This window comes from Elephas maximus, chromosome 9 (genome assembly GCF_024166365.1).
Source record: "Elephas maximus indicus isolate mEleMax1 chromosome 9, mEleMax1 primary haplotype, whole genome shotgun sequence".
In the NCBI taxonomy this organism is placed as follows: domain Eukaryota; kingdom Metazoa; phylum Chordata; class Mammalia; order Proboscidea; family Elephantidae; genus Elephas; species Elephas maximus.
The window spans coordinates 50,949,964-50,965,824 of NC_064827.1; the positions used below are offsets into that span (position 1 = coordinate 50,949,964).

At 38.8% G+C, this 15,861-nt stretch overlaps 1 protein-coding gene across 1 annotated transcript in view; it reads left to right on the plus strand.

Annotated features, from left to right (window-relative positions):
• The window catches only part of PLPPR1 (phospholipid phosphatase related 1), a 159,002-nt gene that overhangs the window by 26,748 nt on the left and 116,393 nt on the right, over positions 1–15,861 (plus strand). The window contains exon 2 of the mRNA XM_049895892.1: positions 3,866–3,973. Coding sequence (XP_049751849.1) covers positions 3,911–3,973 — 63 coding nt within the window. The 5' untranslated portion in view covers positions 3,866–3,910. The remainder of the gene's footprint in view (positions 1–3,865; positions 3,974–15,861) is intronic.

The window sequence follows — 15,861 nt, forward strand, 5'->3', positions numbered from 1 at the left end:
TATGATACCCCAAAGCTTACCTTGTATTTGTTTGTACCCTCCATTTCATTGCCATTCTTTATTAATAGTTAGAGAAGCCATCTAAAATACTAGGTGTCTGATACTTTTGATTTTTCTGGTGCCTGTCCCTTCTTGAAGGAGATTAAAATTTAATTTTCTTTTCATATATTTGGCACTGTGCTTAGTTGATGCTGACAGATGAATTCATCTGAATCATACACTGACAAATGAATTCTAAGAGATTTGGGTTAAGTAAGGGTACAATGAAAACAATACGTGGTTGTCATATCAACCTAAAAAAAAAAAAAAAACCTAATGTGTGACCTGAATATGGATCCTTTCTGACTGTAGAAAATGTTAGTCCTTTCTAAATTCCAAAATAAAGTGCTGAAAGGACAGATGTATTATGAGTATTATTATTATTTTAAATAATTTTTATTGTGCTTTAAGTGAAAGTTTACAAATCAAGTCAGTCTTTCACATATAAGCTTATATACACCTTACTACATACTCCCATTTACTCTCCACCTAATGAGTCAGCCCGCTCTGTTCTTCCAGTCTCTCCTTTCGTGACGGTTTTGCCAGTTTCTAACCCTCTCTTCCCTCCCATCTCCCCTCCAGACAGGAGACGCCAACACAGTCTCAAGTGTCCACCTGATACAAGTAGCTCACTCTTCATCAGCATCTCTCTCCAACCCATTGTCCAGTCCCTTCCATGTCTGATGAGTTGTCTTCGGGAATGGTTCCTGTCCTGGGCCAACAAAAGGTTTGGGGTCCATGACCACCGGGATTCTTCTAGTCTCAGTCAGACCATTAAGTCTGGTCTTTTTATGAGAATTTGGGGTCTGCATCCCACTGTTCTCCTGCTCCCTCAGGGGTTCTCTGTTGTGCTCCCTGTCAGGGCAGTCATCGGTTGTGGCCAGGCACCATCTAGTTCTTCTGGTCTCAGGATGATGTAAGTCTCTGGTTCATGTGGCCCTTTCTGTCTCTTGGGCTCATAGTTATCGTGCGACCTTGGTGTTCTTCATTCTCCTTTGATCCAGGTGGGTTGAGACCAGTTGATGCATCTTAGATGGCCGCTTGTTGGCATTTAAGACCCCAAACGCCACAGTTCAAAGTGGGATGCAGAATGTTTTCATAATAGAGTTTATTATGCCAATTGACTTAGAAATCCCCTTAAGCCATAGTCCCCAAACCCCTGCCCTTGCTCCGCTGATCTTCGAAGCATTCAGTTTATCCCGGAAACTTCTTTGCTTTTGGTCCAGTCCAGTTGAGCTGACCTTTCCTGTATTGAGTATTGTCCTTCTCTTCACCTAAAGTAGTTCTTATCTACTAACTAATCAGTAAATAACCCTCTCCCACCCTCTCTCCCTCCCCCCTCTGGTAACCACAAAAGAATGTGTTCTCAGTTTATACTGTTTCTCAAGAACTTATAATAGTGGTCTTATACAGTATTTGTCCTTTTGCATCTGACTAATTTCAATGAGTATTATTTTATAACAGATAAAATCCAGTTTTTAATTGAAAAAGTTAAGTTGCCTGAAATGAAATAATTTACATACTGTGATTGGTATGACCTAATATAGCATATATTAAATTTGATAAAAATTTGATAAATTCATAAGTTTTCATTGATAAGAGAAAAATTGACATCCCAAAAGGGGAAGGAAATATATTTTAAAGCTTTCATTCTGGAAAGATAAGGATAGATGTAGTAAAGACAGAATTGAATGGAAAACATGAATGTTAATTTGTGACATTTAAGAGAAGTGAAGTTGTCCATTTAGGTGAACTGGTAATGTCTGTGTCACCCTTTCCTACCACACTCCAGAAGAACTGTTGGTAAAGATGACACAGGAATAGAGCAAATGAAAAATAATAAATACTTATCAGAAACAGATACCTGAAGCATATGTACAATATTGTTTTGTATAGAGAATAAAAGATATGGTGGAAAAATTCTCTGAATCTGGACTGGAAGTTTCATAAAAGTAAAAAATTGCCACTTTATTGCTTATTTTTAGAAGATCCCAAATTAAGTCAATCGCCTAATATGAGAATAAGTCAAAAAGTATTGCTATAAGATCATAGAAACCTTTATTAAACAAAAATAAAATGTGAAGCTATCATTTCTCGACATATTGTCCTCCTAGGCCTGTACATTTCTGAGGCAGTGTTTCCATTTCTCTAACCCTCCCCGGAAGAATTCTGCACTCTTCAATTTATGCTACTTCAAAACAGCACTTTTGGCATCCTCAAGGAAATTAAATTGTGTTCCTTTTAAATGTTCTTTGAGTTTTGGGAACAAAAAGCACTCTGTAGGGGCAAGATCAGGGCTATAGGGTGGATGGGATAAGGTTTTCCAATGAAATTCTTGTAGGACAACCTTGCTACCCTTGAAGAATGAGCAGGTGCATTGTCATGATGGAAAAAAATTCCTCGGTGTAACTTTCCTGGCCTTTTTCTCACTAATGGAGTTTTCAGTTTTCTTAAAAACTTCTTCATAATAAGCCTCCATGGTCTTCCTGTGTCCTTCAAGAGAATCTGTCAAGATTACCCCTTGGGAATCCCAAAAAACTGTCTCCATAACCTTCTGAGCTGGTCTTCCTTCACTTGGCTCATCTTTGAGGTCGTCCCAACCTTTCTTAAAATTCTTGGTCTATTTAAAAACTGTTGTTTTATGTGGGACAGCATTCCCATAAACTTTTTGCAAAGTGTCAGTGATTTGGGAAGGTGTCCACTTGAGTTTTGTTAAAAATTTTACGTATTAGCCCTGACCTCAAAATTGGTTTTTTTCCATGACACAAAAAGTATCCTTTCTTTTGAAGGTACCCCAAGGAGACTTAAGACAAGTGTATTGCTGAGAGAACTTGTGTACAGCCATCCACTGATCACAGTGACGTGTTTAAACACGTTTTGTTTTGAATAAACCCATGCATGTATGAACTAGAACCCTAGTAGTAATACTATTTGACTTACCCTCATAAACAGGAATATTTTCTGTCCAAAGAAAGAAAACGATGTTCTAATGAAATATTTAACAATAATCTGCTATTGCCAAGCTCCTCCATTCTTATAAATCAAAATAATGTATTATTGTTTGTTGTTTGGGACACACACACATACACACACAGCACTAAAGGAACCTAGTGAGGGGGATTAGTGATGTATAAACCCAAAGTAGTTCATGGCTGTGTAGCCAAGGGAGCAAGGGCATATTGTGGTCAAGGAAGGAAGCCAGGAACTAGAAATGCCAGCTCCAAAGGGAGAGACAAGGGCATAAACCAAACAAGTCCCTAGGATGCGAACCAAGAGGGTCAGGTACAGGTAGGAAAGAACCATGCAGGATGGATTAGAACAAAAGTTTTGTAGTAGAAATTGAATTTCATGGCATGAGGGTAGTCCACTGGGCTAAGGCACCATCCCTAACCAGGCAAACAGAATTCTATTCAGTATCCAGTTGCCGTCGAGTTGATTCTGACTCATAGCAACCCTATAGGACAGAGTAGAACTGCCCCATAAGGTTTCCAAGGAGCTCCTGGAGGATTCAAACTGCCAACCTTTGGGTTAGCAGCCGTAGCTCTTAACCACTATGCCACCAGGGTTTCCTCTATTCAGCATGGCTATGTGGAAAGGGGGCTTCCTTTCCTGGTCATTTTAGCTGTAAGACCGTTCGTATAATAATATATATGATTTTCTTTTCATTGAAGTGATTGATTATTAGTCTGGCTAGACTGCGTTGTAGACCACTATTTTGCTTGTACACAGCCTGCTTATCTAGAGAATAACTGATTTTTTTTATAAGTACCCAAAGGACATCTCAACATATGGTTCTTACACCATCCTATATCCATTTCTGTTTCAGCTTGGACAGTTTTAGACGGTGCAGCCTCGCTACATGGTGTGAGAAATGGCTGTAGGAAACAACACTCAACGAAGTTATTCCATCATCCCATGTTTTATATTTGTTGAGGTATGTATATTTTTTAACTGTTATGGACAAATAGGAATAATATCAGCAGTTTTTATGCTAAGAACTTGGCTTATTTTGTAAAATTATTTAATATTATAATAGATTGAGAATTAAATTTTAATAACACAGATACTGATAGTAAATTATACTAAGTGTTTCTTGTTTTGGAAGCCATGAAGTAGATTTGTAAACTTTATAAGGCACAAAATAATTACATGTTTTATTATATTTCTTTTATTTTCACTGGTGACTCAAATGTATTATTAACTATGAAAGAGCGTATAGCATTTTAATTAAATCATTTCCCAAAAATCAATATCATGTTCCAGGAATTCAATAAACCAGACTGTTAACTGATGATGATAGTTTATGACTTTTGCCTTGGAGCACAAATAATAGGAAAAAAAAAAGAACCTTAGAGTTAAACATCTCTTCTGGGCATTTTTCTTTACTGAGGTATTGGGGGCTTGTGTAATGGACGATTTCTTTTCCTCATGAATTATTTTGCTGAGTTGTTCCCAGTTTGTACCAATAAACAGTGTCTCAGCATCTTTTTGACTGAGCTTCCCTTACCTCCTCCCCATTGCATAACCCTTTATATAATGCTTGCTGTAGAGGAAGCGAAGACATGGAAATTTTTAGGAAATTTGAAATCATATGAAGCCAAAATAAGTTACTTTTCAGGCTATCTTAAAATAAGATATTGATTTGCTAAAGATAATATTGTTTCTATCTTCTCAAGGAGATGGAGCATCTAATGGGTTGTTTTTCATTAGATGAAGATCAGGTTTAAAATACTACAATGTAAAGAGCAAAAAGTAAGTGTCCTGAGTGTCCTGTCTGGGTAACTGACTGGAAGGTCTCCATGTTCCCAAGTTCAGCTATAGCACGTTAATAGATTATGGGATCTTTTTGGCTGAGCCATGAGAGGAGCCTGGTATTGATCCATTTATTGTTTATGTGAAAACAGACACTTGAGTGAAACCACTATTTATGGTAGCAAAAATGTACTTTCAGCACCTGTTTTATTTAAACACAGCCTTTGAATGAATGCAGTGATTAAATTTATTTTATCACCTTTGAAATAACTTTGACGGTCTGCATAGTCAGTTGGATAATTTTGAATATTTTACTTTTTGGCCAAATATGTACGTGTTTTGCTGAATTCTAGAGTTTTACCTTATAGTTTAGATGAACTATACCTTGATAGTTTAGATGAGCAAATATCACTGGATCCTCTAGTGATATTTGTGAACCTGTTTGTATTGCAGAATCAAATGGAGATAAAAGAGTAGGTTGGGATTAAAAAAAAAAAAAAAAACCCATTGCCATCGAGTCGATCGACTCATAGCAACCCTATAGGGCAGAGTAGACCTGCCCCATAGAGTTTCTAAGGAGCACCTGGTGGATTTGAACTGCTGACCTTTTGGTTAGCAGCTGTAGCTCTTAACCACTATGCCACCAGAGTTTAGAGGTATTAATGTAAGTCAAGGTACACATAGACTCAAGCTAAGCTAAATCTCTGAAGGAGGAAAAAAAGAACCCTCCGAACAATGAACACGTATTCTTAATACCCTGCCTTTAACTTGCTATACAAGCCTAAGGATAACCCCATTCAGACAATAATATCCCCTATATGTATTGTGGAAACCCTGGGGGCATAGTGGTTAAGTGCTACGGCTGCTAACCAAAAGGTCGGCAGTTCAAATCCACCAGGCGCTCCTTGGAAACTCTGTGGGGCAGTTCTACTCTATCCTATAAAGTCATTATAAGTTGGAACTGACTTGACAGCAGTGGGTGGGTTATGTATATTTTGGAAACCCTGGTGGCAGAGTGGTTAAGAGCTTGGGTGCTAACCAAAAGGCCAGCAGTTCGAATCCAGCAGATGCTCCTTGGAAATCATATGGGGCAGTTCTACTCTGTCCTATAGGGTCGCTTGAGTCGGAATCGACTCTATGGCAATGGATTTTTTTTTTTTTTTTAATGTATATTGTGGGGTCTAGTTACCATTGTTGCTATTGAAATTGTGATGTAGGAAAAGGAGTTCTTTCTCCTTCTGCTCAGGGCGAATAGGGTAGAAGGCTATAGCACTACCTTTGTCACCATTAAAACCCTTTCTCTTTTGTTATACAAAAAATAAATGCTTAAAATAATCTAGGGCGAAATTGGGAAATAAGTCATCTGTCATCATCTTTATTCTCCTGGAAGCAATTTTATTTTAAATTTCCTTAAAAATCAAACAGAAACCAAGCCTCAAAGTAAGAGGTTTAATTTAGTGCTGGAAGCTATAGTCTCTGAAGATTTTCAGCCCTCTGATGTGTGAATGATGAGCTTGACTGGTAGAGCAAGCAACAAGAGAGATAAATTAGTCCTTCGGTAGCTTAACCTGACGCAAACATAAAAATAAGCCTAGAAATCTGGGAGAAGGAAGATGGTTTATTCTTTTCCTTGTTGTATTGTAATTCTTATTCTGCATGGAAGTTTAAGATATATCAGTGACTTCTCAGAAACAGGCAGAAGAAAGAAAAAGATAAAGTGAAGAAGAATAAAGTAGAAAATGAGACGGAGGGGGGTGAATCTCAAGGCAGAGCTCATAGTTCTCATTCATCAAACTCCTGTTGTTTACCTACAATATTCCAGGCACTAAAATAGGGGTAGCAGAAAACTTGTTGTTAGCTGCTGTTGAGTCGACCCCCAACACACGGTAATCCCATGGGTTACAGAGTAGAACTGCTCCATGGGGTTTTCTTGACTGTAATCTTTAGGGGAGCCATTCTTCAGGCCTTTCTTCCATGGAGCCATTGGCTGGGATCAAACTGCCAACCTCTGGGTTAGCAATCAGTCACAAATCATATGTGCCACCCAGGCTCCATTAGCAGAAAACTACATGGTCAAAAGTACTTAGTTAATAGGTCCATTTGACCAATGAATGAATAGCCTTTCATCGTTGGTTTGTGATTATGAAATAATTCAAGCACAGAAAGTAGAAGACAAACCTGTACCCAACATCAAGACCAAATAAATTTTAAAATTTTGCCATATTTGCTGTAGACTTTTTAAAAAGGTAATGAAATGTTACAGGTGTGGCTAAAGTCCTACTGTCCTGGCCCCAGAAGTAACTGTGTCTGTAAAGTTAGAGGCATCCTTCCCTTGTCTGATTCCCATGCATGTTTGCATATTTTTTCTCCATGTGTACATACTCATAAATGATGTATTAGGAAAATTTTGCATAAATGGTACCATACTGAGATTTCCTTTCACAACTTGCCTTTTTCATTCAACCTGATGTTTCTGAAACATATCCAGATTGGCAGTTCATTCATTTTAAAGGTTGTATATTATTTTATTGTGTGAATATACCTATTAAGGGACGGTTTGATTGATTCTTTTTGTTTGTTTGCTTAATATTTGTTTTACTCTTCAAACTGTTTTGCCAATTCCAGGATGCCCACAGCAATATTTGCGACCAAGAGTTTTCAACTCTTTGTCCTCTGGTTCTACCAGTGCAAGTAACAAATGGCATTATTCTAATCTTCCTCCTACCAAACACTGAAATAGACAAAAGCTAGAAGTCAAAGGGAGCAGGGAAAGGAGTAGAAAATTAACAAATTTTATAATCACCCTTTATATAAACATGAGGACATCTTCTTTTTCATTCTCATTATTGTACCTTGAGGTCAAAATATTATTTTTTGGTGGAAGTACAGGTACTTACACAAAATAACTTAAAAATGTTGATGAAAAACATCAAACATTCTCTCATTGTGCTTTTCATCCTTAGTGTCTTCTTTCTTTTTCTTCCTACCTTCTTTCTACCCTCCCTCTCTTCCTCTCTCCCTCCCTCCCTTTCTCCCATTCTCTTTCTGTCTTTATGAACCTCTCTCTCTCTCTGCCCCATCCTCTCTCTCTCCTTTTCTCTCTCTGTCATTTTAGCAACTCCTCTCATGCTTGAGGATCTACAAAAAAGAGAATTTCCCTGACAGAAAACACACTCAAAGTGATGATGTGAATGTGAAATCTTCAAGGTTTCCCTTGCTACCTTTGCCCCCAGCCAATATCAGGTGTATTCTTCCAGAATGCTTAGAGCTGAGATGCCCCTTTGACAGATTTTCCCAGGAACCAGGGGATTCCTCTCAAGATAGTCTGACTGCATTCTCTGTAAAATTGTGAATAATTCAAACAATCAAGTCTCTTTCAAATATATTTGTGCTAACAGTGAAACAGTAAAACTCTAAATGGAGCTTAGCTTCCTCAGCAGACAACATTAAACACCAGGAGTTTGGACATAATGAATGCAGTTGTTGCTGGATGTGTACAGATGTGACAGTTTTATTCTCTTGACGCTTGCTTGTACTCGCAATTTTGATTGCCTGTTTTTGACAACTCATTTTTCTCAGCTTGAACCTACCAGGTGATTGTTATAAATCCCAGCCTGAAGATAAATAATCTCATGAAGTTCTGCAAGAATTTGATGATTTTGAGTGTCTTTCTCTGGGGGCAGAAGTTAAGGAATTCTGCATCATCATTTTTGGACAGTGAGCATCATCTCAGAGCCTCCCTCATTTTATGCGCCTCAGACTTTGAAAGAAAAATGTATCTTGGCTTTGATTTCTGCTCTCTACCTGCAGGCACTTGGATTTAGAAGTTTTGACAGTCTTGTTTCTGAGACTCAGATTGAGACTATTTTATATTTTTATAATTAAGTCACATTAAAAACTTTTTCTCCTTTATCTTTTTTGAAAATTCTCCTGGTTCCTGCCGAGGAAAAAGTACCAAAAATTTATCCTCATATATAATGGAGTAGAAGTAGAAACTAGCTTGATGTAGAAAATGCTGCGTTTGAGTCCTGGCTCTGCCATTTACTGTGGGTATAAACTCGAGCAAGTTCTTTGGACCTCTGTTGCTTCATCTGTGAAATGGAAAGAAAAACGTCTTCATGGGTACTTTCAAGGAATAAATGAAATACTGCATCTGAGATTACTTGCCAAGTAATAAGTGTTTAATAATACTAACATAGAAATAAGTAGAATAACAACTCCTATCAGTATGAACAACAAATGAAATATAAAACACCTCCCCCCCCCATTAAAAAAAAAGGAAGCCAAAACTCCGGCACGGAGGGCGGGACTACTCAGTTTAATCTCCAGATACGTGGTATTACTGAGTTTAGGAGGATAACAGTTTTTAGATTATATATTGAGGTATTATTGGATAAAGTTTCAAACAAAGCAATGAAGAAAAATTTGGATCTTTTAAATTACAATGGAAATTGGGATGACAGAGCACTTTCCCAACAATTTCCTTATTTAATCATAATTTTGACTTTTCTTTGTGATACTGGAGCAGAAGAACAATACCAATACTTGGATATTTATTTTGCATAGTATTAAAATAAGTATTAATGTTTTTAATGAAATATGGTTGCCATCTCCTCTACTCTTGTCCTCAGATGCTGTTCCATCTGAGTAAGGGTTCCTCTGTTCTTCAGCGTTGAGTCTCAACACAAGTTGGATGTTAGGGGATAAAAGTCTTGGTTAAAATATATTATTACTAAGAGAAGAGGCATTTAGAACCTAAGAAAATGAATCTGGCACTTAAGAAAAGAGAGGGAACACGAGTTGTCAGATTTTTACTATTTCCAACAGATACCATCTTTCCCCAGACGGCAGAATATCTTTCTGGGGGGTGGGGGTTAAGTGTCATAGCCTGAGGGTCCTCATCACTCGTTCCCCTGATACATGTTGTTATTGTTAGGTGCCATTGAGTTGATTCCAACTCATGGCGACCCCACGTGGCAGAGTAGGACAGCCTCATAGGGTTTTCTTGACTATAACCTTTACAGAAGAAGCTCACCAGATCTTTCTCCCTTGGAGCCACTGGGTGGGGTTGAACTGCCAACCTCTGGGTTAGCCGTCGAGTGCTTGACCCTTTGCACCTCCAAGGCTTCTTCCCCGATACATAGTAGACCAACAAAAAGAATATGAAAAGAATTATATGCTATAGAAAAACTTCTGAGCATAGTAAATTGCTTTTAGAACTACCATATCACCAATTATTGTAACTCAGGAAACTTTGAAAAAGACACTTTCAACAAACTGACCTAGCTTTGATGCTTCACAAAGCAGCACTTATTTATATCCTGGTTCCCTATAGCAGAAGCTTGAAGGTGATTTTTTCCTAAGATTCTTAATTGAAGTTCCACTTGGCGACATTTGATCAAATTCATCTTTGGCATCTCCTAAGACAAAACACCTTGAAGCTAACACATCAGTATGCTTTATTTTCAGTCCTGAAGAGAGACAGAATAGTATTTTGGAAAAAGTTTGGATGTTGGGGGTCTGACAGAATAGTTGTATGACCTTCAGCAATTACTTAGAATCTCTGTTTCAGTTTTCTCATCTATAAAGTGGTGATAATAATACAGGGTCGCTATGAGTCAGAATCGACTCGACGGCAGTGGGTTTGGTTTTTTTGGTTTTCTAGTGGGTTGATTTGAGAGTTCGATAGCATTCAATTTTTAAGGTGCCTAACACATGGCAGGTGGATGCTCAGTAATCACTAGCTCGTAAGACAATCCAGCCAAAGCCAGACAGCATGAAAAAAGCCAGTTATCTCATGCCTCCAAGGTTTCTTCTGACATATTTTTATTCAACTTGCTCTGTTCTGTCATTTTCATTCAGTAACCTGCCTTATCTTGGGCTGAAAGAGAGTTATTTACAGGGTTATTTACAGGACAGTGTAACTAATGTCAATGACCTGCAAATATTTAGCCAACTTGGACAAGGTTAGCTCAAGTGACAACACAAATGGATGACTTGTCAACCTAATGACATGCACAGAAGTTAACTGTTTAATTTGTTTTCCACCGAAAGTCGTCTGTTTTGGCAGAATTGAATGGAAAGGCATATAATGTTGACACTCTTCCAACATAGGATAAAAAGTCACCAATTAATCTTGTCCAACCTGCTTAGAAGTATATGTGCCTACCCTTCCCACTCAAACACAAACCCTGGTTGTACGATTTTTTTCCTTTTGAATTGGTCATTCAGGTTTGCGTTGTGTAGGCAATGACACATTCTCTGACACATATTTCCAAGTGAAATCAGGTCCTTGGTTAGTTGATGTGTGTAATGTTACTGCTTAGCCTGTTAGACTCCTTCCTGACACAGATAATTTAATGCTGAGTGTGTGTGTGTGTGTGTGTGTGTGTAAAATTCTGCTTGTAATTGAGAATCCTTCATTAGTGAGCATGTTTTTATTGCATCTCTTCCTACTTTCCTCCCAAAGTACTTTGTCTTCTTGTCTTACCCATGTAGCCACATATGTAGAAGTCTTATCATCCCTCCTAGCTTCAACATTTTGAAGGCTGGGACAATATCTTTTTCATATACATATCCCTCAATGTTTACTATAGAACAATGATTTGCATAGAGTGTATGCTTGTCTTTGGTTGGATTTCTCCAGGAAAAAAAGACCTCTGAAACAAGGATTTGAGTGCAAGTAATTTATCTGGGTGATTATTCCAATAAAAGCAGGGAAATGGTACCAGAAAAGGAAGGAAGCTAATATAGGTGCATTAAAGAACAGGTTACCATTGTGGAGAGCTGGGCTTGGTTCCTGCTGGAGACTTCTGGGAAACTGTCTAGACCATGCCCCGAAGTTTTCCCACCTGAGAGATGAGGAAGCTAGAATATTTATCTCCATATGGTAGCTACATCGCTCTTTGAGATCTGCTCTCAGGGGCACTTTGGTCAGCCCTGCATGCAGCCAGCATACTCCTGCAGCCTCAGAAAGCCCTCAGGCAGAGAGTCAGTCTTGTAAGAAAACAGTGAGTGCCAAGGGAATATAGGCAGGGCACAGACCGCCTCTGCTGCAATGCTCAATAAACTCTTATTGCACAGAATTGAATAAATTTGCCAAGAGCTATAAGAAATGTCAAATGCTTGAAGATCTCAAATCCTTGATTTTTACTTACCTCCTGCAGATACATTTTTCAACAGTATCAACTCTGTCAGGACTGAGTGATTTGGGGGCAATACCACCTCTCAAAGCAACAGCAAGACACTTTTCCTTATAACTCCATCACACTATTGGTATGTCTTCCATACCCAGGCAACAGCAAGACACTTTTTCTTATAACTCCATCACACTATTGGTATGTCTTCCATACCCAGGATATGTTACAGATGGAGCAAATAAAGGTACTATTTTTTTTTTCTTTTTAACCAAGCTATATGGGATCTCAGTAGAGACCCTAGGGGAAAAAAAGGTTTTATAGTCTTACAGAAACATTGTTGGGCAGGAGTCAGGGGATCTGGGTTTTCATCTTCATTCTTGTGTGGCCTTCTAGACATGTGACTTTGAAGAAATTAAACCTTCTAGGACTCATTTTCTCATCTGTAAAAGTAACCCTAGGGTTACTTCCAGATCCAAGAACAATTATCCTGTGAAATACAGCAATGGGTTTTGTATCTGATTATGTGGATTAAGTAGGGCTTAATCCTACACATTTGTGCAGATACACATATGTCTTTTTGCACATATGTGTTGGAATTGACTTGATGGCAATGGGTTTTATTCTAGATGGGAGATTTTGTTTTTTACTATAAAAATGAAAAAACAAATTTTTTATGGCTTTAGGAATACATCCTTTTCAAAATGATTTTTTTTCCCTTGAAAGCAAGTGGTATTTTCTTCCACTTACAAGAATATATTTTGCCTGTAGGGAACAGAGCAGGGAAAAGAATCTGAAAAAGAGTTATATATTTTTGTTTGTCCTATGACTGATATTATAAAGTGGTCTGTTGAGATGGATAAAAATGAACAACCAACCAACCAAACCAGTTGCCATCGAGTCTATTCCAACTTATAGTGACTCTATAGGACAGAGTAAAACTGTCCCATTGGGTTTCCAAGGAGGAGTGGCTGATGGATTTGAACTGCCGACCTTTAGGTTAGCAGCCAAGCTCTTGAAAATTGGAATGACCTGATTGCTTCCCATTTGTCTTCAGAAGCTCAACAGGAATACACTAGTCTAAAAGGATTCCCTGTCCCTTAAAATTAAAAGCAAAACAAAGCAAAAATAAACAAACAAACAAAAAACCTTTGCAGTTTGTTTGCTTACTTAATCTAGGTATTGGTCTCATAACCCAATACGTGTAAGATTTTATCCTGTTTATTCCCAAGGAGTAGTATTGGTGTGCAAGGGGTGGTAGCAACCGGCTCAAGCCCACTGGGGAATTATAGGGCTAATCTGCTCCAACTCCCATTCCTTTGAGAACTTCATGTCACACTGTGAATAACAGAAATTAGGTATTTCAAGATAACGAGGAAAATCATTTTGTGATAGAGATGTCAAAGAAAGGAATATTCATGTTCCATGCCGGCACAACCCCCTCACCACCCCTGGTATTGGCCTTCCCACCTGGATCATGTAATGCAGTGCCTAGGTGTGCCTTATGCTCAGCTGAGGGTGCAGTGTGTCAGCTCTGGTTCTGTTCAGGGCATATGTGCATTTAAGCTCTTTGTTTTCTATTTTCACCTATTTTTTGATGTTTATTAAATCCACATGGGTAATTTCCTTTGAATATGACAAATATGGCAGCTTAAAAGGCCTGTCATCTCATGGACTAGCTCTTGACCTCAAATATGTTCAATCATATTTTACTTATCCAACATGCATTAAATACATATTCACCAAGGTTTCTCCTTGCTCAGGACCCAGTGCCAGACACAGAAGTGTTGCCATGTTTAAACTCTCCCATAAAAGTTATATGAGTGTCCTGTCCTTCACAGTTGGGTAAAGTACACAGGCTCAGACAAAAATAAGTTTTGTTAAACCAGAGTGGTACTGTTAGTTCTACTCAGTTCAGGCACCATAGCCCTTCTGATAATTTTCAGGAAAGGTATCCGCTGTGTCTCCTCATAGAGAATCTAACTGGTGGTTGGAAGAGGGTAAGATGGCCACAGGGTGGTGGTGGGAGGGAGTGTGCCCACAAATCACACCAATGTATGTCCACAGAGATTCTGGCCCATGTGTGAATTATAGTCTTAGCGACCAAAGGATTTATGGAAGCTAGACTATTCCTCAAAGTGATGGGGTTGAAAAATGTTTAAAAACTACTGATCTATAATGATACCTGGAGGCATTTTTAAACTTAGAACTTTGTAAAAACAACAAAAGACTATCTGCAAAGGTCTGACTTCATCGTCTGGAGAAGAAAATATTCAGTGGACCAGACTTGTCTACACACACACACAATAAACACTATTTCAGAACCTGTACCCTCAGTCTGATGATTAACTTTCTGTAAGTTCACTCTGAGTGCAGTCGTTATCAAATGATTCTGAAGGAAGCATATCTGAAGAAGTTTAGTAAAATACTTGCTGCTTTGGTGTGTTAACCTGAAGCCCCATTTGCCTCACTCTACAGCCTGAACTTTCTTCTGGAGTCTGCTGCTCTCTATTTAGATACCTTTTTTGTTGTGTAGTTTTGTGTTGCAAGCACATTGTCCAAGGTTCTCTTGCTCCACAGCAAAGAGGAGAGTGTGGGTGAAGAGGTGGGAGTGAGGAAAAGAGTAGGTTTAAACTTGGATCCTTTGTCAGCTAAATCTCTTCTTGAAAGGGGTTGGAAATGAAAATTGAGTCAGCTCCTGGCCACAGTGCCCAGGCTTTGCTGTTAAACTATTGACTATTTACCTGTACTACCTGGAATAATTATATTTTCCCTGTGACTACCACTAATACTTGGAGGTGCTCTTTCCTCCAGGAACTCAGAGCTGCTCTAAGAGCCCACCAGGACAGAAGGAGGTCCCAGCATCACAAGGCCTACAGGACCTCAGGATTTGCGATCCCCTTTGAGAGCACAGAGTGGATCACCAGAGCAACCCCTCCATTGTCTACCCAGGAGTCATAGTGAACATACCGCCCTTGGAATCCTTCCAAAAAGGGACATCACCACCCTAGGGCGAGAGTATGGACATACAATGTGTGTACTACACCATTTTTCCTCTGTGGTTATTTGCATTATCCTGATTACTTCCCAGATTTTACTTTTTACAGTCTATAATTATCTAAGGGAAACCCTGGTGGCATAGTGGTTAAGCACTATGGCTGCTAACCAAAAGGCCGGCAGTTCAAATCCACCAGGTGCTGCTTGGAAACTCTGTGGGCAGTTCTACTCTGTCCTATAGGGTCGCTGTGAGTATCTTAATTTTTCATTTGTTTGCTTTTTGTGTGTGTGTACCCCACTTACTAGACTGTAAGTTCCATGTCTGAAAAATATAATATTGGTTCAGTGAATGAATAGATAAGCCCTTTAAAAAATCTATCCAACCAGCTTCCTCCTCCACCCCAACCCTTGTTTCCCTTGTAAGAAATGAAAGAGAACAAGAAAAGGAACTAGAAGCATTAGACCAGGATGACCTGCAGGATTATTACAAGGGCTGCCCTCTATTCTTTAATTGTACCTTGATTGGAAGAATTAAGCACCTGCCTCCAAACCCTGTCATTCTTTGGTTCAGTTTTTCTCAAAGCCCAGCTGTGATTTTGACAGTCTTCCTACTCTGACCTAGTGGATAGTGTTCTTTCTTGGATCCTTCTTATGAGTCAGTATCAACTTGATGGCAGTTTGTGATTTAACCTGCATTTTCAAGAAAGTTGCCCCAACGGCCTGAGATGGGATTGGCTGTGAGGAGAAAATAGGGGTGGCTATGAGGAGTGGAACTCAAGCTTCTATACCTTAGGCATTGGACACTCCCACTCACCATGGATGGCAAATTCATCACTGATGAACGGTATCTCACCATATGAAGTAGTCAAAGCCAATCCCAGCTAGAACCATGATCTACCTGCCTGGTCCTTTAGTAACTAGGGGAAGAGTTCTGAGC